Here is a 25,098-nt window from a genome sequence, read left to right on the forward strand (position 1 = left end):
CCCATGAAATTCCCCAGAGAGAAAGAATGACTAGGAATTCACATCTGTCTGTGGAGGTGCCACATCTGCAGGATGATGCCAAAAGAGCTGGGGGGTGTCTTAGGAACCTAGGGAGGCCTGACTCCCATGAGTTATACTTCAAGAGAGAGAGAGAGAGAGCTAAGTGCAACCAGAAGTCCCACTTGGCTCCCAGGCCCAGTTTTCTAGCAGAAAGGGAGGCCTGGTGGGGTAGGGCGGGGCGGTCCTAGTGACTCTTGTTCAGAGCTGCCCAGACCTGTCCTGGCTGGAGGCATCATTGAGCAGAACCAGAGAGCAAGAGCAGAATCTGCATGTCCACCTAATCCTACGTCTATCACCTGAGGCTTCTAGGGCTTCCTGGAAACTCTCCAGGTAAGGGACAGGACTTCTGAGCAGCAGAAGGCAAAAGGCATAGCTGGGGCTCAGAACTGCTTGGTGTGACAAGCAGGCAGCTGAGATGCCACAGGGCACCAGAGCGTCAGGACCCCCCAAACTCCTCCCTCTTGTTTGCCTTCATACCAAGTTCCGGTCCCACCCCTTGGCCCCCTCTGACTACTACCTGGTGCCCTCAACACAGGTTCCCAAACTCTGAGGTGGTCAGAACTAGTGTTGCAGAGTAGGAAAATTTTTAGGCCTGCTTAATGACCTAGCCACCTCAGCCGCTTGACAGCCTGTGCAAAGTCTCTAGGAACTGAGCGCACACACCTGAACAACGGCCCACAAAGAACAAACAGATCAACGCACCTGAGCAACGGCCCACAAAGAACAGATCAAAATTAAGAACAGTCCTGACCTTTAAGTTACCCAGAAATGAATAACAGGAGGATGATGAATAGCTTGGCTAAAACTACGCAATGAGCTTCTGTAACTTGGCTTTGCCTGCTATGGGAACCTGAGCACGGATGTATCTGTCCCCTTTAAATATTGGACTCTGCAGGTGGTCGGGGCCGCTTCTCTCTTGGGCTTCCCGAGTGGAGGCGCGGACACTGGCCAGTCAGTAAAGGCTCTCTAAATCCTGATCCGTCTGTAGTTCTGGTCATTCTGTCGCTCGCGCTCCACAACACTACAAGGGTCCTTAGAGACCACCCAGTAAATTCATCGGAGAGAGGCCCAAGAGGGCTGAGTTCTGCTCCAAACATTTTCTCTGATGTGCCAGTGTCCTCTCTGCTTCACCTGGGTCTTCTCCCCCTAAAGATGGGAGCTCCCCACAGGCTAAGAGAGTATGCACCCCTGTCTGCCCACAGGGCTGGGGATCTGGGGGACTCAGGGATGGAACAAGGTGAAGACATGATAATAACAGCGACAACAATCATAGTTCCTTATCTGATGGCGCTTTACAGCTTATCTCCATCATCTCACTGGATTCTGATTGCACCTTTGGGAGGTAGACAGGACAGAGTCTATCTCAAAGATGAGAAAAGAGAGAGGTTAAGAAGCATGTCCAAGGTCAGTGGAATTGCTGGGATCTGCACCTGGCTCAGTGTCTCCTGGGAGACCAACAGTCAGTTAGCTAGCATCCCTGTGCCCCTGGGGACAGCTGTGTGCCCTTGGGGCTCACCTTCTGGCATTCGGTCAATGTCCACATAAAGGCGCAGCATGAGGCCACCCAGCCCATAGGCCATGCCTGGCCCCATCATCGTCACTGCAAACAGGATCCCTGCAACACAAAACCTAGGTTAGGCCATCCTGACCCTGGCTTCCCTGCAGGGCAGTGCCCACTGGGCAAAAGCAGCCTGTCTCCCCGGGTTGAGCCTGGGAAATGTCCAGGGCTACTCTGAACTTCCACTGGCCACATGGGACAGAGGCTGCCCCTCCAACCCCACTCACTCCAGGCCTCTGAGCCTGGCCCGCCCTCAGAGCCCGAAGGGTGGTACCACTCCTCACCAAGGTAAAGGGGAGAGTTGTTGCCATGGGCAAAGTCATCGATATAGGAGATGCCGAAGGGCTGGATGGGCACGCTGCCCACACCGAGCAGGGTCTGTGCCATGAACATTATTCCCACCGCGGCCAGGTGCTGGGCCTCCGTGTAGCTGGAACAGCTACTGCCATTGGAGGGGGTCGGGGCAGGGGCCGAGGTTGTGGTCAGGCACAGGGAAGCCTCGAAGTCCTGTGGCATGTCCCCTGAGAGGTGAGAAAAATATTATGAGAATAGCTAAGACTTTTATACAGCACTTCCTGGATGCAAGGTACTGATCTCAGGGCTTGTGTATTTCAATCACAACAAACCCCAGGGATGATTGCTCTCATTACCCTTAGGTGAGGAAACTGAAGCTCAGGCAGCAACTAGCAAGGGTGGGGTCAGGATCCGAACCCAGGCAGCCCAGCTCTGAGTCCTTGCTCTTAAACCACCGTATGCTAACTTCCTGAGCAGAGGTATGTGCTCTCTGGTGGGGTGGGGCTGTCAAAGGAGGTCGAGTTTGAACTGGGTTGAGATGAACAAACAAGAGTTTCCAGAAAAAGAACTTGGGGAGGGCTATTCCAGGTCAGTGTACATTGCAAACCCGGGGGCTTAGGAAGTTCAGCACTGCTGGCCCCAGAGTGTGAGGGGCAAGGCCGGGGCTGAAGGGAGGGCTGGCAGGGGAGGGATACGGGGGCTGGATTGTGGAGGGGTCCAGGACCCTTGGCCTTCATTCTGAGGAGGACTCAGTGTCAGCTCGGGACACAGATGTAAAGTGCAGTTAAAGGGCATTTCTTAATTTAGTACCAGACATTTTTTCCCTGGAACTAACCAATATTTGGTGAGCAAACGTAAGACCCTCATGCTATTATTATCCCAAATATGGGTGCAGAAGTGGCCTTCCCTCTGCGGCCTGTCCAGCCCTTTCCAGGAACTGGGGCTGAGGAAAAGCTGCATGAACCAAGGTTAACAATCCAGACCTTCCATCTGTGGTGGGCAGTTAGACAGACGTGAGCAAAGCGAGGACAGTGAGCCAGCTACAGAAGGTCACCAGGGCAGAAAGCCCAGGGCCTAGCAAAGGACAATTGCAGGGTGGGACCTCGCCCCCAGGGTGACCTTTCCTCCCCTAGCATATCACTGGTCATGAGGTTTGGACCCCCTCACCTTTCCTCCCTAGAGTTAACACTTCGGCCTCAGTTGTATTTCAGCTCCGGGCCCAGAAAAGAAACAAAACTAGACTAGCGACTCCATGGCTGACCTCAGGACCAGCTGCATTGGATAATGACCCCTAGCAGCCTTGGTGCTGGCCAGTCAATCAGTGGAGACCAGACCCTGAAAGGACACACCTGGAAAGCTGCTGCATGTTCTATTAAGATCTTCCCCTGGCAATTAGTGTCCTGATAAGACAGTGGTTCTCAACCTTGGCTGCACATTAGAATCACCTGGGAATCTTTTTAAAATCCTGATTTCTGGGCCTCATCCTCCGGAAATTCTGTTTCTTTGTTACTAATGTTGTGGCCCCACCCCATAATAAAGAAACAGAATTTCCGGAGGATGAAGCCCAGAAATCAGGATTTTAAAAAGATTCCCAGGTGATTCTAATGTGCAGCCAAGGTTGAGAACCACTGTGATATGAGATTAGGACACAGACACCTAGGCAGGGTCAGTCACCAGAGGACACGGGGAGGAGCCAAGGAGAGGCCTCAGGAGAAACCAGCCCTGCCGACACCTTCATCCTGGACTTCCAGCCTCCGGATATGGGAGAGAACTTCTGTTGTTTGAGCCGCCCAGCTGGGGTAGTTTGTCAGGGCAGCCTCAGTGAGCTAATCCACTCCCCAAACTCCTGAAACTAATATTCTGCTCTCCAGTGGGGCTTTGCTGGCTCCAGCCTGCCTTGATCAACCACCTACTGCTTTCTATTTTCCTGACCTGACTATGACCCCTTCAAGAGCAAGGGCAAGCCTCAATTTTAAGTCATCAAACACTTTTTTGGAAAGGGCCTGATAGGAAAGACTGTAGTCCAGCTGGTATGGCAGTGGCTGAGCATCAACCTATCAACCAGGCAGGAGGTCCTGGTTCGATTCCCAGTCAGGCACATGCCTGGGTTGCAGGCTCGATCCCCAAATGCGGGGCCATGCAGGAGGCAGCCAATCCATGATTCTCTCTCATCATTGATATGTCTATCTCTCCCTCCCTCTCCCTTCCTCTCTGAAATCAATAAAATATCTCTATATATAAAAGCCTAAGTGACTGTTCGACCATTTGACCTTTCGATCGGTAACTATGACATGCACAGACCACCAGCAGGCAGACGCTCAATGCACAGGCATGAAGGCATGGAACAGACTGATGAATCTCAGAGGGAAGGGGGCTGGGGGCTGGGGGGAGGGAGTGAAGAGATTAATCAAAGATCTTATATGCATACTAGAGGCCCGGGTGCATGCACCAGTGGGGTCCCTCGGCCTGGCCTGCACCCTCTCACAATCTGGGACCCCTCAGGGGATGTCAGAGAGCCAATTTCACCCAATCCCCACAGGCCAGGCCAAGAGACCCCACCAGTGCACGAATCCGTGCACTGGGCCTCTAGTGTGTGTGTGTGTGTGTGTGTGTGTGTGTGTGTGTGTGTGTATAAATATATATATATATAATTTTTTTTTTAAAAAAAAGATCTTCCCCTGGGACCTTCCATAAATTCTCCACCCTTAAACCCTTAGGAAGGAGGACCCAGTGCAGCTCTCCGTCCGGGGAGCATGCCTATGCCTTTCCCTTTCCTCCTCTCAGTCTGCCCCCCCTCCCCCCGCCCCCATGTGTTACCATTAGCTTCCTCACTCCCAAGCTCCAAGGACCCTTCCTTTACCTCCATAACTTATTTCCTAAGCCCATTTCTTCTAGGAATTACTTCTTCTACCTCTGTGATTTATCAAATAAATGTTCTCGTACAGCTTTGGTCTTGGCTCTGAATTCTTTACTAGCCAGAACCCAAGTACCGAGGTTGCTAAACCCAGGTCTGGTCTGACCCCACCAGTCTAACACCTGGTGCCGTTCCCGTCACCTACAACACATCGAGGCTGCCCGGGCTGAAGACTGACCCTTTCAGCCCTCTGAGTCTCCATTTCCTCATTTTTCAAAGGTCTCCTACTATGGAAGTTCTACAGAAATGCAGAATTTAGAACCAGAATAATTCAGTAATTCAGAGCAAGGGTTCTGGGTGTGTCATAGCTCTGGTAGCTGTGCGCCTTGGGGAAGTCCCTCCCTCCCTGAGCTTCAGTTCCCTTGCTTGTAAAATAGGATGATAGCACCCGCTCAGAGCATTGTAAAATGCGGAGTGGTGAGTGGTGGGTGGTGGGTGGATGGGTAAATGGGTGGATGGGAGAAAGAAGGAATGAGCAAATGCTAAGGCTGCTTGGGTTGTTCTCTAAGGGACAGGCATCCATTTTTCATCTTTCAGGTTGTTTCTTCCCTCATTCATTCTTTCTTTCATCAGCATCTTGGCTTCTTGTGAAGATTAAATGCATGAATACATCAGAAGTGCTAAGAACAGTGTCTAGTGTATAGTAAGGGCTGTGTGATACTGTTATTATTCCACAGACATTGCCTGAGGACCTACTACTGCCAGGCCCCAAAGTAGACTGTGGTGTACATTTGCCTCAAAAGAAGCAGTGACATACAAACAGGCCCTCACCAAGAGTGGCCCAGAGAGCCTTGCCCCAGGACTGCACCCTACCCCACTCCCCAGGACCAAACTGGGATGAGGGAGGCAGTGGGGGTGGGGTGGGGAAGTGTCCTGGGGAGCAAGGCCAGAATGAAGGCTTGGGGATGGGCCCTGGTGCACTGTAATGCTGCTCCTCACGTCCACCTCCTGCCCAGCCCCTCCCGCTCTTACCGGGGCTGGTGCGGTCGTAGTGGTATGGCTCCGAGATGAAGTGTGGGAGGGTCATGAGCAGGCCCGCCAGGGCCACAAGGATAGCTCCACAGCCGATCAGTCGGGGTCGGTGTACCCTGCTGCCAAAATAGCTCACAAACACAATCAGAGTTGTGTTCCCCACCTGCAGAAGGATGAGGGGACCCATTAGTGTGGAGTAGAACCCAGAGCTGAGGTCTACACCATCCGTGCCTCTACTGCCAACCTCAGTGTTCCCATCTGTATAATGGACTAGTAGACTACATAAGAATCAGATTCTGGGTCCTCCTAGGAAAGGCCCCACTACCCCATTAGGGGAGAGAAATGAGGGCAGAGTGGACAAGGTTAGAAGTTCAATTCCATTCTGGAGCATGGGTTGGATCCCATATTACAGCGATGTCCAACAGGTGTGCCCCAGAATTTTACTTTGAGTGCCTTGAAATGAAAAGGTTGGAAATCACTGCCATATTAGAGCATGAAGGGGGCAGTCAAGGAAAGGGGTTTTGATTTCTGAGATGTCATGAATGAGAGAAACGAATAACGAAAGTCTGAACCCAGATGACTAAGGCTTGGAATCAAAATCCTGGGATATGGGCACTGGAGGGGACGAGAGCTTGAAAGTGAAAAGCAAGCTCCTCTGTCAGCCTCTGAGGTGTGTATCCCACTCCACTGCTTCCTGGCTGCTGACTGTGGGTGAGGGCCTCGCCCTGAGCCCCAGGCTCCTTGCTGGTGGAGTCGGGCAGTATCAGTAGAGCGCTGGGAGGAGGACTGACCCTGAGAGGTGCGGGAGGCAGTTAGACGGACATGAGCAGAGGAAGGACAATGGGTCACGTACAGAAGGTCACCAGGTGGAAAGCCCAGCAAAGGACAATTGTAGGATGGATTTGGATAAGCTGCTTTGTGTGGATTTGGAGATCAGAGAGTCCAGCTGTGCCAGCTGCTCCCCCACCAGATGTTTGGAGAAGGTCATATGGTTTGGACCCCCTCACCTTTCCTCACTAGAGATAACATCGAGGCCTCAGTTGTATTTCAGCTCAAGGACCAGAAAAGTAGCAAAACCAGGACAGCGACCCCATGGCTGCCCTCGGGACCAGCTGCATTGGATAATGACAGCCCCCCCCCCCCCCCCCGCACTCCCCGGCGCCAAACAGTTAGTGGAGACTAGATCCTGGAAGGACACCTGGAAAGCTGCTGAGTATTCTATTGAGCTTTCCCCCCAGACCTCCCCTAAAATCTCCACCCTTAAATCTTAGGCTGGAGCACCCAGCCCAGTCTCCCAGGAGCACTCCCTTACTCTTTCCCTTCCGTTTCCCTCTCCCTCTCCCCCACAGGCGAGTTACTATTCGGTTCCTCACTCCCAATCTCCAAGGCCCCTTCCTTTATAACTTGTTTCCTAAGACCATTTCTTCTAGGAATTACCTTTTCTACCTCTGTGATTTGCCAAATAAACGTTCTCTTATAGTTGGAGTCTTGGCTCTGAATTCTTTCCCAGCCAGAACCCAAGCACCGAGCTGAACCCAGGTCTGGTCTGTCCCCAACCGCCTAGCACCTGGTGCCATTCCCACCACGTACAGCAGAAGGACAGCCACTCTCCATTGTTTAGATGGGACATGGAGGCCCAGAGACAGTGGCTTGACCGCGGTCCCTGAGCTAGACAATGACTTTTTCTTGCCCTCCCCTGAGGTCTGGAGGTGGGGTGTAAGGGACATCTGGGAACGCTGTGGAGCTGGCAAAATTTGGTTTGGGAGGAATGTGACACATCACCCAGCGGGGAGAGGATTTCGCAGGAATCTGCCGGGGCTGGGGAAGAAAGAGAGTGACTTCTGGACAGTGGCCTTCTCCGGACATCTGGTGTGGGATCGGCTGGCACGGCTGGACTCTGATCTCCAAATCCACACAAAGCAGTTTATCTCCTCCTCCCTGACTGTTGGCCCCAGAGGCAGAGGCCCTGGATCCCTGGACATCTCTGAGGATGATACATCCTGCTCTGGTATCAACCTCGCCCCAACCACCCCGAGGTTCCAAAGTCCTGCCTCTGACCTAAAGTAACCCTCTCTCACTATCGTTGAAATGACTTCCTCTGATTCCTTCGTGGGACAGGGAATAGCCAGGTGCCTGAAAGGGAAGGAGAGTGAAAGGGAGAGGGGGTGGATATGGGGACAGTGGCTAGCTCTAAAATACCCCCACGAAAGGGCCCCCAAGGGCAGGATTGCCAATACTGTGACTGTACAGGGTGGGGGAGGTCTTCTCATTAGGCCTTGTCCTAACACGTGGCTTGTCCCTTTGTTGGCCAAGACAACACAGGAATCTCTAAGGAGGATTTGGGAGGCAGCTGTGATGGGGAAGCCTGCAGGTACTGGGAGGGGAAGGATGTATGTTGGACTCGTTAGTGAGAGAGGAGGATGGGGGCTGGTGGGAGTGCGAGTCTACCTCCCATCCACCCCTGTGGCTGGGGCAGGGCCAGTACCTCATTGAAGGCAGCCAGCAGCCCGGAGGTCTGGCTGGAGAGGCCAAAGCGTTTCTCCACCGTTGAGATGGAGCTCTTGAGGTAGCCGGAGATCATGAGCTGTGCCAGCTGCAGCAGGCTGTGGCACAGGACGAAGAACTGCCGGAGGGAGGGGCCGCAGCGATGCAGTGGGCAGAGGGACAGGGAGGCAGTGGGGAGATAGAGGCGTGGGGAGACAGAGATGGAGTTGGGGAAAGAGGGAGCGTAAGGCCATGAGAGGAGCAAGGAATAGAGATGGGGAAACAGTCAGGGGGACATACACACAGGAGGAGAGAGTAAGGGAGAGTCAAGAACAGGAGAGATGGGGAGAGGGAGAGAGAGAGAGAGAGAGAGAGAGAGAGAGTGTTATTGGAGTAGCCATAGCTTCTCACACAAATGAAAAGCTGTCAGGGTACCCTCAGCTGGGGTCTCAAGTAACCCATGTGACTGAAAGGAGGGTCTTCATGGGCCTAGACTGGTGAGAGGCCCCTCGGATCCTCAGAGCTCCTCGAGCTGGACCGGACCACCCCCCTCCCCTTCCTCCTGGAAGCTATCCCAGGTCCTTCTCCAACCCCCACCCACCTCCCCCCAGAGCTCCCCTGGGAGACAGCCTGTACCCACCAAATCCCCAAGCTGCTCACCCCACTCTACCCAGCCCCACCTCAAACATCCCCTCCTGCTTCCTAAAAAAAAATGGCAGAATTCCTAAGAGGAAAAAAACCCTAGCCTCAGAGAATTAAAAACTAGAGTTTTTATGCCAAAGCTTAATAACATTCACTCTGTTCTTTTGAGTCTGGTGTCCCTGTGTACAACAAGGGCAATGTTTCTCCCCGCCTCCCCCCCCCCCCCCCCCCCCGCCCATCCCCAGTGTTTCTGTGAGAACTAAATGAGATCATGTGGAGACAGCACTTGGCACAGGGCCTGGCACCCTGTAGGTACCAGTGGGTGCTTGAATATTGAGGCTGCCTGTGCCACACAGGTTCAGGATCCCTGGGGCCCTTCTCTTCCACTCTAGGGAAATGAAGGGTAGAGAAACTGGTCTCCTATCATCACAGAGCAGCCCCTTTTCATTTCTGGAAGGGGAGAACTTGTGCTGGGCATCTTCCCTGTGCCCCAAACCAAGCTAAGTGCTTTCATAGATCATCCCTTTGATTCTCACGGCCACCCATTCTACAGATGAGGAAACTGAGGCTCAGGAAGGCAGCAACTTGCTTGGTGTTACACAGCCGGCAAGTGGCAGAGATTTCTCTGCCAGGTTTGGCTGGCCCTGCCGCCGCCAGGCCCTGAGAAGTACCTTGATGCTGTGGAACACACTTGGCCGCAAGTCCTGAGAGTCTGGGCTGGCTTTGTCTCCAGGTGTGTCTTCTGTGCCCATCATGGCCTTGGTGTCCTTGTCTGTCATCTGGGGCTCCATACCCACTGGCCCTGTGGGACAGGCAGCCAGAGGGTCAGAGTGAAGATGGGATCCCAGAGAATGGCCCTGACCCAGGTAGTCCACGGTATTTCAGGGGTTGGTTAGGATCTGAGAGTCAACGAACCTTAGCGCCTTCAGACTCCTGAGTCCCAGGTGCTAGAGGGTGTGTACTCCATGTGCCCACTTTGGCCAGCTCCTGACTGGGACCACCTATTTCACACCTTCGTTCCATTCCTAGCATAAACTTGCCTTCTAGGGAGACGCTGCTCACCATGACACAACCTTCGAGCAGTGGCCCCAGTGGTGGGGACGCACAGTCTCAGCCCGCCTTGGGCCTAAGCAGTGACATACTGGTGCCCCAGGAAACAGAGTCTGTGTCTGGGTCTGTCTGGCTTAGCCTAAGATCAGACATCTGGGGCCAGGTTGCAGGGGCCTGGCTAGGTGCATGGTCAGGGCATAAAGACTTATCCTGGGGGCCAGTTTGGAATAAATACCAACACCTCCATAGGAGAGCACCCTGCATGGCATCACAGAGCGAACCAGCCCAATCCCCAAATCATGTATCAACCCATGTTGTTGATTGGCACAGAGAGGGCCCTCAGAGGTCATCCTATTTAACATACTCCCCCCGCCCCAAACTGAGGCCCCAAGTGGTGTGATGACTCAGGAGGCAGAGAGGCGGTAGAACGGGACACAAGCCCCATCACACATGTCCGTTTTCTCCCATGGCAGCCACGGCAATCATGTCAATACCCCACTCACTGTCTTGAGAGGAAGGGGAACCCCTTCAGAAGCATCTCCTAAGACAGTGGTTCTCAACCTTGGCTGCACATTAGAATCACCTGGGAATCTTTTTAAAATCCTGATTTCTGGGCCTCATCCTCCGGAAATTCTGTTTCTTCGTTATGGGGTGAGGCCACAACATTAGTAACAAAGAAACAGAATTTCCGGAGGATGAGGCCCAGAAATCAGGATTTTAAAAAGATTCCCAGGTGATTCTAATGTGCAGCCAAGGTTGAGAACCACTGTCCTAGGGTCTTCTGAGGTTTAATCGCAACGGGGAACCAGAAGTCCGGCCTTGGGACACTCCACCCCTGGCTTAGATGGAAACCCCCTGTACCTTCTGGCAGCCCAGGCCTCCTTGGCCTTCCTGCCCCTGGGGCTCCGCTTCCTGCGGGGAGCCTCCTCCATTGTTTCATTGCTTCTCAACCTGCAGGAGTTTCCTCTCATTCAATAGGCTCCTTCTGGAGCCTGGAAACTGATCTGAGGACACCTCCGCCAGGCCTGAAGGCAAACTCGGGGAGGGGGCTCCAGAGGCCGGGAACTGCCCCAGCAGGAGGTTTGCACTCCTCGCGCTAGGAACCTGGGAGCCTTAGGAAATTTTTTAAAATTGAGATATAATTCACATGCCATAACATACATCCCTTTAAAGTACACAATTCAGTGGTCTTTAGTATAGTCAGAAAGTTAGATACCATCACCACTAATTCCAGTGGGGTTTCCATCACCCCACTAAGAAATCCCATACCCATTAGCAGTCACTCCCCATTTCTCCATCCTCCATTAGTGGCAACCACTAATCTAATTTCTGGCTCTCTGGGTTTGCCTATTCCAGGTATTTCATATACATTCATATCCATGAAATAATATACTATGTGGTCTTTTGTGACTGGCTTCTTTCACTTAGCACAGCTTTCGAGGTTCTTGCATGTTATAGCATACATCCGTACTTCATTCCTTTTGATGGCTGAATAATATTCCATTGTATGCACAGATCACATTTTGTTCATTCAGTCATCTGTTGATGGACATCTGAATTGTTTTAGGTACTCTGAACATTCATGTACAGATTTTTACTTAGACATATGTTTTCAGTTCTCCTGGGTATATAGCCAGGCGTGGGATTCCTGAGTCATATGGTAACTCTATGTTTAACTTTCTGAGGAACTATCAAACTGTTTTCCCGAGTGGCTGCACCATTTCATCCTGCCAACAGTGTATGATGACTTCAATTTCTCCGCATTCTTGTCAGTACTTATTATTAGCTGTCTTTTTGATGATAGCATTCTTGTGGGTGTGAAGGGATATCTCATGTGGTTTTGATTTGCATTCCCCCAAGGGCTACTGATGTTGAGCATCTTTTCATGTGCTTGCTGGCCGTCTGTACATCTTCTCTGGAGAATTGTCCATTCAAATAGCTAGAGGCGCTTGACGGAGGAAATGAAAGTGTGTGTGGCTGGGGAGGAGTGCCTTCTTGGGGCATCAACACTCAGAGGAAACAGGAGATATTGAAACAAAAGTGACACCTGACAGGGAGGAATTGAGGGGTTGGCTTAGTGAAGGGCAGCAAGGGAAACTGCAAAGCTCGCTGAAGGGCTCCTAACAATCTCTCCCAGAGGATATCGCGGGGCCATTTCCAAGCCCCAGGGCTCTCACCAGCAGAGACCGGTGAGCCACTAGTGCAGGGGCTGCGCCACATGCTCTCCCTGCTCGTGCAGGCTCTCCACAATCAGTGCCTTTGGTGCTTTCATTGTCTCTCTGCTTCTGAGGAGGGCACCGATGCTCAGCGGTAACTAGCTCTGCTGGGTGACACTGGTGCAGGGACTCAAGCTCAGGTGTTAATCTCACCATCGCTCGATGCTCCTTGTACAGGTTTGATGAGGGGAAGAAGCACAGTGCACCAGCCCAAGCAAACCTAGCCAGGCACCTGGAAGACAGCAGTGCCAAAGGGCCAGGCTGGGCAGGTGAAGGGCTGGAGCCGAGGCTGGGCAGACAGAAGTCACTGACCTGGAGGCCCAGCTCTGAAAGAAACCCAAGGGATAGATGAGGGAGAGAGACAGGAGGTCAGTGGACCAGCTCAGAACCGTCCACCTTCCTGTGGCCCGTTCCACAGCCTGAGCCTCTGAGCAGAAGAGGGAAGCACTGGCCTGACCCCTGGGTTCTGAGACCATGAGTCAGTGTATTGTGTGGTCAGTTGGCCACTAAGTGGGGCTGGTCCGGCAGGTTGTCCGTTCCCTCTGAGCCCTTCCTGTGGGCTGAGGCCTCTCTGGAGGGACCGGCAGCAAACAGTCCAACTCCCTGGCGGAGATCAGAGCTCCCCTCAGGAGGAGGGTCCTGAGTCCAGGGCTGTGTGTCCTTCTCCTGTGACATCCTTGGGGCCCTTCCTGTCCCCTGAAGACTGTCAGGGGCCAGGCTTGACAGGAGAGGGGCAGTTGGGGGAGTGAACCTGGGCTGGGCAGGGTGGCCTGTAGGAATGAAGGGAAAAGCAGGGAGCCAGACCCCAGTAAAAACTCCTAGACCCTTTCTCTCCAGGTAGGCAAACAAGTTTGGGGGCCCCAGGAAGGTCAGGATTGTTCCAAGAGCTGGAGCCCTTAGCTCCATAGCTAGCAGGCAAGGGGTCTGCGTGCCTGTCAGTGGGTTGTGTGGCTGGTCATTCACATAGGCCCACTCGTGTCCATCTGCTGGCAAGTCACTGGTCTGGCTAGCCTTTCAGGAGACTTGTCCACTTGGGGTGTCGCTTGGCCACCTGCCTGCAGCTGCTCAGCAAGCTGGTCAAATAGTCGCCCTGAGACCTTGTTTACCAGTTCAGTCAGACTCCGGAGGTAGGTCCACAAGGCAGAGGGTCTGCCTCTAGCTACCCCATCCAGGGGCAGGAATTATCTTTCCTCTCACCAGCTGCTTCTGGGGTAGTGAGGGCCAAGGTTTCAGAGAGCTGTCTGAGAGGGAGGGCCGCCTTCCCCACCTGCTCTTTGCTGGAAAGACTCAGGGGCCTGCTTTCTCCATCACCTTCCAGCTGCCAAGAGCAACTCCCAGGCAGATGGCCGGTTTCCAAGTCCTCAGACATGAGTCTGAACCCCAGCCCTCCCCACCACCACTGACCTGCTGCGTGAGCCTGAGTGAGACCCTCCATTTTTCTGAGCCTGTTTCTTCATCTGCAGAGTGAGGACACAACATCTACTCCAAGGAGATAAGGCATCTAGGGTGCCTGGCCCGGGCCTGGCACATCACAGGCCCCACTGAGCACCACTGCCCTCCCCTCTCCCAGTATACTTCAAGCCCTACGAGACCACAAGGCCCAAATGATCCCATTCCTTTCCATGCACACCTGACTCTTCCAAGTTAACTCCACCTGGATTGTCTCTCCTTCTCATCCTCGCCCCAGTCAACCGTAAGACCCGAGGGCCTGACCCCTTCCCTCCAGCACACTCACTGTCTTGGGAGGCAACTGCCCAGGTTTGACTCCTCCAGCTGCAATCCTGCCGCATGGCCTTGGACGCAGTGCCCACTGGCCTCTTCAACCCCAACGCAGGGATGATTCCCCCCACTTCCCAGTGCAGACAGTGTCCACCAGGACACTTCCACCCCACATTCAGCTGGGACTAAAAGCCCGAAACCATACCTTAATGTCCACGTTAACTGGATTTTGATATTCCACTGTTTTTATGAGCATTTTTCCTTCTTACTCTTCCCTGACTGGCCAGACCAAGCAAATGGCTTGATTGCTTATTATAGGGACTTCCTGAAAAACCGATCCGCTTTTCAAGGGAAACCATCAACAGAGTGTGTACCCACAAATTCTTTGAATCTCTATCCCCAAGATTCTTGCCTTGCTGTTTCCACCCACAAATCCTGCACTGTTGGGTCATGGTTCTTACCCAGTCCTGGTCAGGATCCCTCACCCTCCACAGCAAGTGGCTCGGATGGGGGAGCTCATCCTAAGAGCTACCATAGTCGAGCAACACTGTGTGGCAGACTGAGCTGGGCACACTCACCCATAGCAATCCTTTCAGGGGGCTGCTGTGACTCCATAATACAGATGAGGAAACTGAGGCACAGAGAGGGGAGGTGACTTATCCAGGGTCCCTGGGCTGGTAATGGAAAAGCCTGGACTGGAACCCAGATCTGTCTGACTCCAGCAACCACAAGATGGTGGCTATAACAACGGCCTTAGAACAAACGCAAAAATAATCCCCATGGAGCCATTTCTTCTTCTGGCCTGGCTTCCCGGATTGTCAAAGGTGGTTGTACGGGGGCAGTCTGTCATTCTACCAGCTGATTCTTCTTCTTCTTCTGTGTGTGTATATTATATATTGATTTCAGAGAGGAAGGGATAGGGAGAGAGAGATAGAAACATCAATGATGAGAGAGTATCACTGATTGCCTGCCTCCTGCACATCCCCTACTGGGGATTGAGCCCACCACCTGGGCATGTGCCCTTGACCAAAATAAAACCCGGGACTCTTTAGTCCACAGGCTGACACTCTATCCACTGAGCCAAACTGGCTAGAATTTACCAGCTGATTCTTCACCTAAACAATGAGTCAGTCAGTCAGTTCACTGGTCAGTCAATACCCTTTTCTGATGGCCTCAGGGCAGGGCTGGAGAGAGGTGTGGTGAGAGGGACGCGTGGACCCCAGTTCAGGGGGCTTGACAATGGTTGGAACTTAAGACTCATAATCAAAGCCCAGATTTGAACTTTCAGGAGGGATCTCCTGAAAAATGCCTGAGGATGAAGGAGAGGTCTTGGATAAAGCAGGAACAAGGCAATGATACTTTCTCTCTAGAATGTTCCAGCCTGCCCCTCAGCAGAGAGAGCAAGACCTAGAGTCACTTAGACCTGGTACGACCTTGGGCCTGCAATTCAATCTCTCTGAGCCTCTAAACTAGAGTCATAGCCTTGCTTCTCAAGCCTGTGTGACGGTCACACAGGATAACGTCCTTGATCCACTCCAAGATGCCTCTGAAACACCAGTGTTGTCAGCCTTTGCCTCCAACTCACCAGGGAGTCTATTTCCAGGTCTGGCCACTAAGCTTCAGAATAACTTAGTTTCCTTCCTGTGGGGGACTCAGCCCCGGCATTACTCTCTCACCTCCTTCTGATCCCTGAGCGACACCAATCCCTCTGGGTTCCTCCCTCTGCTGTCTCTTCTCCTCCCTCCCCACCCCATCCCCACCAGCTGCATTCTAAGACCTTTTTTTTTTTTTTTCTAATCATCTCCCTGTGCAAGAGACGGAAAGGTCCCTCCCCCACACTCGCCACCACTCACACTTCACCAGAACCATCAAAGGACCTGGCAGAGACAAAATATAAGGCAGAGGTTACAACTGGGAGGGCCCGGCCTCTGTGTGAGCTGTGGATCCTGAGGTTAATGACGCCCTACGGAGTTGTGCCATGCGTAGCCCTGCCGGGGGTGCATCTGACGCCTGGACATTTTTGGAGGGCTTGCACAATGCTTGGCTTGTTGAGTGTTTTTAAACAAGTCAGTTTCCAGCATTTAAAAATCAGAAAATTCCACATAAAACTCCAGATTTTTGTTTTCTTTTCTTGGAAGATTAGCAGATCTGGCAACAATGGGCCCACATTCCCACATGGCAACACTCCGCTAGTCCAAGCTGCTGGGCCTGCACGTGGCGATTTGTCCTGCTGGAGCCTCTTTGGGGGTGCCTGCCTGGTCTGCTTCCTGGACCCTCTTCACCTGCCTGGAGGATTCCCTGTCTGTGACCCCACAATAGCACTGGGCCTGGGGAGTCCGCTAGAGAGGAAGCCAGGGCCTGCTTAACTCTCTGCGGAGTGAGGAAGCAGCCAACTAGGGCCATGACTTGCCCAGAGTCACCATGGCAGGGACAGAGTTGGTCTCTGTTGGTTTAAGAGTGAGAAAGAAAATTCATTCCACACACGCTGACAGCTTCCCGAATCAGGCCACAGGGGACCCAGAGACAAGCAGACCCAGTCCCTGCCCCTGGGGAGCTTCCAGTGTGTGTGTGTGTGTGTGTGTGTGTGTGTGTGTGTGTGTGTGTGTGTGTGATATGGGGCGGGGGGGGGGCAGAGGAGGGGAATGGGAGTGGGCAGACACCTAACACAGAATCACAATGACATGTGCTCACTGATGTGACACTAGGAGTTTTGGGACTATGGAAACACAGTGTAGAGGCCGTAGCCTAGATTGGAAGGTTCTGGAAGGCTTCCTACAGGAAGAAACATCAGAGAGAAGGGCAGAAGTAGGAAAGTGCAAAGACTGCTTAGGGAACAAGGAGTCTGGCAAGGCTGGAATGCTGGGGTCAAGGCGAGGAGGGGAGGCTGGAGCAGTTGGAGGGCCAGGCGGAAGGGCTTGGATTTGGTCTGAGTCCAGTGATGAGGTCCGATTGGGCTTCCTAGGAAGACCTCCATGTCTGAGGTGGGAGAGTGGAGAAATCAGGCTGCAAACAAGAACCAAGGAGAAGGCAGGAGTGGGGTCCAGGGCAGGGAGTGGAAATGGAACTGGGCACATGGAGAGTTATCCATGGATGCACCAGTGGGGAGGTGGGATGGACAGGGCTTGGTGGGAAAGCAGCGATGGGGAGTGAAGAGGCCAAGTTGTCCTGGCGGCAGGGAAGAGGCACAGCTTTCTGTCTGGGTATGCCACCACTGAGGGCCAGAGTTGTAGGGTGGTGGTGAGTCCAGCCATAGACAAGGTGAGTTTGGGGTGGCACCAGGGCACCCAGGGGGAGATCCAAGAGCATGGGCTTCAGGAGGGCCCATGAGAGGATGTACCTTGAACCAGACCTCTGGAAGTCTGGGAGGCATGTGTGGAAAAAAAGGTAGCAGAAGCCACAGGTGGGTAAGCCTGCCCAGGGAGCCTGAGGAGTCCCATCATGTGCCTCAACTGAGGAGAACACAGCAAAAGGAGGAACCATATTGGAACTCTGTTCAGGTGCCAAAGGTGGAGGGGGGCGGGGGTGTATTGTCACTAAGGAGCCAGGATGTTTTTGGGAAATCCACCAGCTTCCAGCACTAACACACCCACAGCCCAAGCCTGCAAAGGGAAATGTTCCCAGCAGCAGGTATTGGTCAATCCATTCCTCATAACGATGGCACATACCTCTCTCTGCAAGTGCTGGGGTGGAAGGAGGGAGCCTCATCAAAGCCAGGGCCTGCCTTGAGCTCTTCCTATCGCCTAGATTGCCTGGGTTTCCTCGGCCTGCTGGCCTTCCTGCCTCGCTCCTGCGGCCCAGGCCAGCTATCTCTCCCTTCATAAGCCCCCCTTTGTGGAACAGGTCCCTCAGCCCTTCCTCTGGGCTGCAGAGCTGATCACCCCCTTGCGTTATTTCTGGCCTCTCTTATCTGGTTAGGCAATGATCAACCCAACAGAGCAGAAGCTGTCCTGCCCTGTGTCCCGGAGGACCACAGGGGTCCCTGCTGAAACCCTCTTGGTCAAAGACTTTGGATTAAAATATTTGTGCTGCCACACTGTGGCTGTGTGCCCCTGAGCAGCTTATTTAGCCTCTCTCAGCCTCCGTTTCCTTCTCTGGAAGTGAGAGAAGTGTCTCACAGGAAAGTGACCTGCCGGTTACACTGTAGTCTTCAACCATGGTCAGCCCCTCCTCCCTCCCACGCCATCTGCCGAAGCCTGAGTACAGAAGCCTCAGCCTCAAGGAGGTCAAGGACTATGGGCGCCACTCTGTCTCATCTCCTCACCCCCAGTAAACATTATTCTCTGGCCCCACGTGGTGCTTGCCAGTCCCCAAATCCCTTGTGGTTTTTTCCACCCCTCAGCACTTGCACATGCTCTTACTCATCCCGGAGTGTCTTCCTCCTGGGCAAACCGCTTCTCATCTTTCAAGACCTGGCCCACCTTAAAATCGTGATTGTTGACTTGAGGTAAACTGAATGAGGGAGAAAACAGAGTGGGGATGGGGGGGCTGTAGGGGGACCCCAGGGTAGGGTGGGGACCTTGTGGGGGCCCTGACTGCTCCAGGTCCCCCCAGAGTGGCAGGGCTCGGCAGGGAGGAGGAAGACTTAAAGGCATAGGTCTTGGCTGTCATTTTTGGGAAATTCCTCCTCCTAGCAGGACCCTTGGGTGATCTGCTGGGAGAACAATAACCTACTTGAGGTCCAGCTGTTGCAGGCCTCCCGGCTGTTGCTTCTTGAAGGAGATCCATGCAGGGTGGGGGAAGGGGCTAAGCACTTTCTGGTGGTTTCCAAGCCAGGTCAGGGACCCTTTGCTGGGACTTTCTGTTCCCGGTTCTGGCCCCAGCTACCCATCTAGACCCAAGATGACCCTAAACATAGTGATGAGGGCTTACAGGGAGGGTGGGCCCTGAGCCCAGTCTCCTTAGGCCTAAAACTCAGAGCCTGAGGCTCAGAGATAAGTGCCATTGGCCCAGGCCCTGTGGCCTCCAACCACTGCTTCCAGCTCATCACTCTCTGTGCTTTACTCCCAATGATCCCCGTTGTACTCCACCTCACTCCATATCACGAATCTCCAGTCTTCAGGAGGCTTTCAAAACAGGTTGGAGGGAGGGGAGGAATGCCATGAGGGGAGGGGAAGCATGAAGAGGACGGAGGACAGCTTAGTACTGAGCCTTCCCCAGTACTACCTCTGCCCAGCCTATTCTGAGTTCTGGGGCCTTAGGAGTGAATCAAATCAGGCCCCAGCCCCCGGGAGCTCCCAGTCTGGTGAGTCGAGTGTTGTTCTTTGTAATTTCAAGCACTGATGCTTAGGGCTCTGGGCTGCAGGCCATAGGGGTGGTAGGGGGCGGTAGGGGCCGGGTTTACTTCCTCTACACCGCTAGGGTGTGGCTGAGGCCCAGGCAGGCCTCCTACAGGTAGCCAAGGCCCCTAACACTAAGGGAAGACTGGACCCTGCCCTCAGCAGAGGCCTCTGCTCCACTGCTCCCTCCAAAGACAGAAGACTGAGCTTCTCAGAGTAGGAAGGGAGCAAGTGAGCACCTTGGCCAACACTGTACAGAGGGAGAAAGTGAGTCCCAGAAAGGGACAGAAGCAGACTGAACATTGGGTGCCTGGCACCCGATTGTGGGGTCCAAGCAAGCTCTCCATTTGGTTCACAGCTGCCTGACATCTGGCTCAGCAGGCAAGGCCCAGCCTGGGAGGAAATAACTCCTCCCCACATACATACTGCACTAGCACCCAGGGAACAGCTTGCTTTGTCTGGAGTCATCGGGGAAGTGCCCAACGCAGGTAGAGGCTGGATTCTGGCCCCGACTCTGCTGCTTGCCTGCAGGGTGACCTTGGGCGAGTCACGTGCCCTCCCTGAGCATCTGTTTCCTCGCCTGTTAAAAGGGGCGAGCACATGTCACTGCATTCTCATGAAGCCAGTGCTGCAGAGCTGACATGTGAACCTAGGGCTGCCGGTGTTTTCTCTTGCCACACCATCTGCCCTGGATTGGCTCACATTTGAACCCAGAAGAGCTGGAGAAAGCAACAGAAACAACACCTGGAACAGAGAAGGATGAACCACAAAGAGAGGGTCAAACAGCATATGGGAGAGAGGCTACGGCTAGCGGAGAATCGGTCTGAAAGGCTTCCTGGGGGAGCTGGTGTTTGGAGGAATTGGAAAGTGGCAAATTTCACCAGAATGAAATGTGGGTGGAGGGCGGGGCTTCCAGGTGAAGGTAAAGCTGAGCCAAGGTGTAGAGATGGCACAGTGGCTTTTCTGAATCACAGAATGGGACTGGCTCTAGATCAGGGGTGAGGAACGTCCTGCCCTTTGGGCCCTAGAAGGCCCACAAAATCATTTGGCCTGGCCCTGCCAAGGCATTTAGGGTGAGTCAATTAAATATTTGACCAAATACATAGCAGGCTAATTTTTAACTTGATCATTTTGTATGGCCCATGACTGATGTTATAATTATCCAGATGGTCCTTGTAGAAAAAAGGTTCCCCACACCTGTCTTAGTTCATGTCCTCCAGCCCTTCCCCACAGACAAGAAAGCTCTACCTGTTGCATAAGGGCACGTGGTGAGCTGATGATGGGTCTCTGCTGACAGCCACATCTGACCACCACTCCTCTCTGCCTCTGGCTGGGACAGTTGCTCCCTCCCCCTCCAGCGAGCTGGGACGGGGTCTCTTTTCAGGCTGCAGGCTCTGTACCTGCCCTGCCTGCATCCCCACATCCCTCAGAGTGTTTGTTCTCAGACCAGAAAGAGAGCCTGGGGGAAGCCGGCCATGGCTCAGGTTGGGACTTAGGAAGATAGGCCAGGTGTGCCTTCTGGTGGCAGAGTGGGCAGATGCTGGGGCCAGCTTCCTGCTTTATGGGCATAGGTGGTGGTGGTGCATGTGTGAATTAGGGGGCAGCTAGAGAATATTCCAGAATGGAGCCTAGCAGGGGTCAGAATAGCAGTCGAGGTAGGGCAGGGCTGGGGGCTGGTGCAGTAATGGCCAAAGTCTCTAGTTTAGTTTCTTCCCATACCCATAGGATTGCCAATTCTCCCGTCCCAATGCTCACCAAGGGTGATTGGGAAACTGGTTTGTCAGTGGCCCATCTCCAAAACTCATTGTCATCTCTCCTGTGAGGCCCCCAGAGGAAGTATCCATCCCCACCCTTCCTGCCTGCCACAGTCCGCAAGCCATGGCTGTGACATAGCCCAGTCTGCCTGCTGGGCCACTAAGCCTTCATCAGCCCACAAAGTCCTCACGGCCGCACTCCAGGGAGCAAGCCCAGCCTTGCCTGAATGGGTGTGAGGCTAACACGGTTAGAAGAGGACAGACAGCTGGAGGGATGCCAGAGGTGATTGCTGCAAGGTCTAGCACCAAGAGCCACCCTGTCCGAAGATCAAAGATTGTTTCTTTCACTTTCCTCCCCAGGCCTAAGAAAAGTTCAGCGCTGGGTTCAGAACCACCGCCCTCTCCACATGGTGCTTCAGTCACTCCCCAGGCTCGGCTTCTCAAGGCTTCCAGGCATTTCCCCTCTGGCCTCCTCCCCACTTGGCAGCCAGTGCACACAGGTCTCTGCAGTCTCTTCTGTGCTGAACTTTCTGTTGCTCTGTCTGCAGATCTGTAGGTCTGTCCTGTATCTATGTCCTTCTGGTCCTCTCTCTCTCACTATCTCTTCTCCTAATCCCTTCTGCAGCCCTCTCTCTGGGGCTGGTCTCTGCATGCTTCTGGGTCCCTCTGCACGCTCCCGCAGACACCTGCTAATCTTTGTCTTCTCCCTCTGTGTCTGTCCCCTCCTGGCCTTTGTCTGACTCTGCATATCTCTGGACTTGCTCTGTTTCTGACTACACTTCTCTCTTTTTTCTGTTGTGTTTGTCTCTCTCTTTGGCTGCTTCAGAGAGCAGAAACAGGGCTTGGTGAAGGAATCGGGGGGCGGGGGTGCCTTTCTATTGCCCTGTTGGTTCTGTGGACAAAAGGGGCCACACGCTGACCTGACAGGCTCAGGGGAGGCCTGCATGGCAGTCTTGCAAACTCAGAGACCTAAAGTCACCACAAAGGATGGTCTGAAATTAAACTTTAACTAAAAGCAGTTATGGTGGGTAGTTACGTCCTAGGCCGGTATCTTCCCTGACAAGGTCAACCTTTACCTTAATTGAGCCTATCTGTCTTTTTGCATCTATGGTAACATATCCTTGAAATGTCTGGGTAACTTGTAACTTCCCTTTTTCTGGACCCCTTGGGGCACAACCTAATGTGCCTGGGCACCAGGATACCACAAATTTCTTCACTGTTATTGTTATCATGTTAATTGTTGACTGTTAACTACCCTGTACCCACCTCAGTATGTGTCTATCATTTTACTTTTTATCCAATCCCAGAGGTTTCCCCACTTTGCTTTCTCCCACCTCTCTCTATCACCAATGGATTTCATGTAACCTACCTATGTACCCTCCTTTGATTGCAATATATAAAAATAGATGCAAAAACTGCCATCCTCTGGAGCACTATCCCAATCTGTTGAGATACTGCTTCCCGGCAATTGTTGACACTTTGGCTCAAATAAACTCACAAAAATTCTTTACAGGTTTGAATGTTTTTATGTTAACAGTCGCTATGTCTCATAAGGCCCCCTACCTCCACCTGAGTAAACAGCGTCCCTTTCTGCCCCTCCCGCAGTTCACTCATTCATTCCACACACTCTCACCTGTGCTGGGCTCTGGGTAAGGAACCCGAGCCCCCAATACACCCCTTTTGGCTCAACAGCTGCACCCTCCACATTGAGAATGTGGCCCCATATGCCCTCCCGATACCCCTTTCTTACTTTGTCCGGACTTACCTATCCTGGGTCCCATGACTGTGTGGGGTGCAGTCAGTTCCAACCCCTATTTCAACCCCAGGGCTGGAGTTTAGCAGGAACGAGGGAGTGAGCTCTTATCAGGGACTCCCAGAGACAAGTCTCAAGCCACAGCGGGCGCGCGCTAAAGTGGGGCCTCCAGGCACCGGCCGATGCTTCTTTGATCACAAGGCAGCTACCTTTTCCAGGTAGGGCTAAGGAAGTCCTGCTCAAATTTGATCCCACTCTCCAAGTGCCTGCCTGCCTTGATCACTTGTTTCTTCTGTCTCTCTCCGCCCCAGCCCCTGGCTTACAAACTCACAATCTCTCTGTCTCTCTCTCTGAATTCCTCTGATCTCTGCCTGGGGCAGCCCAGGGCCAGTGGAGTAGGAGGCTGGGTTTGTTTAGATCCAGCCCCACTGATGGGAGGAGGCTGCTGTCAGCCTGCTTCTTCCCAGCCTCTTGCCTCAGCATTTCCCTTGGATATTTTTTCTTCCTGTGTTAGCAGTGGAGAGGTGGGGCCAATGGGAGTGTCCCCAAGCCCTGTGGTCATTCAGTCCTGATTCTTCTCACTGTGCTTCCTGATCCACTAAGCTTTTGTCCCCCTCACTGAACTTCTCTTACTGTTCATGAGCCCCATAGAGAGCCTGTTTCCCCACTGTCCTCCTTCACCAAACCCCTGTCCTCCTCAAGCTCTGGTTCCCTCTCACTGAACTCCTGTCTCCTCTCCAAGTTCCAAGGATTTAGAGCAAGGAGGGACTCTGTCCATTGGGAATTGCAATGGCCAGCCCATCTGGTAGGGACTCACAGTAGCAGCTCCATAAAGCATGGCCCTTTCGATAGGGGGGTGGGGGGAAGAGGAAGAGCAGGACAACTATGAAATTTCCAGAGTTTCCTGAACTGAGGCTGAGAATGGAGGACATGGAACTATGGACTTGAGTCTCATCTCATCCCTGTCAATCGTAGGTCAAGTGGCCTTAGGCAACTCTTTGCACCTCTCTGAGCATGTTCTTTCATCTATAAAGAAGGGACGATATTCCTCACTTGCAGGGCTGCTGTGAAAGTTTAGTGAGCAAGAAAATTCAGGACTTCCAAGTCTGAAGTCCTGGAGCTCAGAGAAGGGAGCAGCAGAGGTGGCTCAGAACCAGGCATCATGAGAGAAAGCTAATCCACCTCAGCATTTTCACACATGCAGCCCCCTCCGGCCCTCCTATTGACCTGTAGGCCAGGAATTTATTCCCTCAGGATACAGATGAGGCATTGAGTCTCTGGATCTGCCCAGAGGTCACTGAGCTAATAAGTGAACCTGACTCAGTTCCAGGAATAAAGTCTTTGCATGAAACAAGAATGTGGGTTTGGAGTCTAACTTTCGGGGTGTAATGATTGAGAAATATCATCAGTGCCACTTGGCTCCTAGTGGCTGTATGAGGATGTTAGGAGGAAGTGAGGAGTATCCTATATAATAAAAGGCTAACGTGCAAATCAACCAAACAGCAGAACGACCGGTTGCTATGATGCACACTGACCACCAGGGGGCAGACGCTCAAAGCAGGAGCCAGGCTCAGCGCTAAGAATGTCTGACTGCTGGCTTAGACCTGCTCCCCGGGGGGAGCTGGCCTAAGCCGTCAGTCAGACATCCCCTGATTTGTGCACTTGCGGGGGACGGGGTGTCCCTCAACCTGGCCTTCACCTAGACTGTAAGAGGGTGCAGGCCAGGTTGAGGGACACCCCTCCCCCAAGTGCACAGATTTTGTGCACCTGGCCTCTAGTTGGAAATAATCGCAGATTGGCCTGGCCCATAGTTGGAACTATGAGTCCTCACTGAGATTGGTAGAGGTGCAACTTTCCTGATTCCAAATGGAAGGTGCATGGTTGAGAGAAGGAAGTTTCCTTTAGACTTTCTGGAAGCCCAGTTGCTTGGCTCTGGGGATGAAGAAATTATGCACATGGATTGGTCTGGGTATGTGCTGGGGATGCTGTAGGCAGTTAGACAGACATGAGCAAAGCAAGGACATTGGACCAGGTACAGAAAGAAGGTCACCAGGACGGGAAGTCCCAGGTGCCTAACAATGGACAATCAATTGTAGCGGGAGACCTCACTCCTACACCCTAGGGTGACTTTTCCTCCCCCAGCATATCTCTGGTCATGAGGTGTAGACCCCCTGACCTTTCCTCCCTAGAGATAAAAACTACGCCTCAGTTGTATTTCTGCTCTAGGCCCAGACAACCAATAAAACGAGACCAGCGACTCTGTGGCTGCTCTCAGGACCAGCTGCATTGAATAATGACCCCCTCCCCTGGCGCTGACCGATCAATCAGTGGAGATCACAGCCCCGAAAGGACACACCTGGGAAACTACTGAATATTCTATTAACATCTCGGACGGATCATGAGAAT

General features: G+C 53.0%; 1 protein-coding gene across 5 annotated transcripts in view; it reads right to left on the bottom strand.

Moving 5' to 3' along the window:
* The window catches only part of SLCO2B1 (solute carrier organic anion transporter family member 2B1), a 63,798-nt gene extending 40,660 nt beyond the window's left edge, over positions 1 to 23,138 (bottom strand). The window contains exons 1-7 of one of the 5 annotated variants that reach the window (XM_036324963.1): positions 22,705 to 23,137; positions 14,488 to 14,785; positions 9,596 to 9,726; positions 8,284 to 8,421; positions 5,799 to 5,961; positions 1,903 to 2,139; positions 1,577 to 1,675 (exon numbers count right to left, since the gene is read on the bottom strand). In XM_036324963.1, the coding sequence (XP_036180856.1) occupies positions 1,577 to 1,675; positions 1,903 to 2,139; positions 5,799 to 5,961; positions 8,284 to 8,421; positions 9,596 to 9,726; positions 14,488 to 14,524 (805 nt within the window). In that variant the 5' untranslated portion in view covers positions 14,525 to 14,785; positions 22,705 to 23,137. Of the gene's footprint in view, positions 1 to 1,576; positions 1,676 to 1,902; positions 2,140 to 5,798; positions 5,962 to 8,283; positions 8,422 to 9,595; positions 9,727 to 9,839; positions 10,089 to 13,594; positions 13,616 to 14,487; positions 14,786 to 22,704 lie in introns of those variants that run through there. The other 4 variants (XM_036324965.1, XM_036324964.1, XM_036324966.1 and 1 more) reach the window with 4 other exon arrangements.
* Between the last annotated feature and the right edge of the window lie 1,960 nt (positions 23,139 to 25,098).

The sequence above is a fragment of the Myotis myotis genome, unplaced genomic scaffold (assembly GCF_014108235.1).
Source record: "Myotis myotis isolate mMyoMyo1 unplaced genomic scaffold, mMyoMyo1.p scaffold_m19_p_10, whole genome shotgun sequence".
In the NCBI taxonomy this organism is placed as follows: Eukaryota; Metazoa; Chordata; class Mammalia; order Chiroptera; family Vespertilionidae; genus Myotis; species Myotis myotis.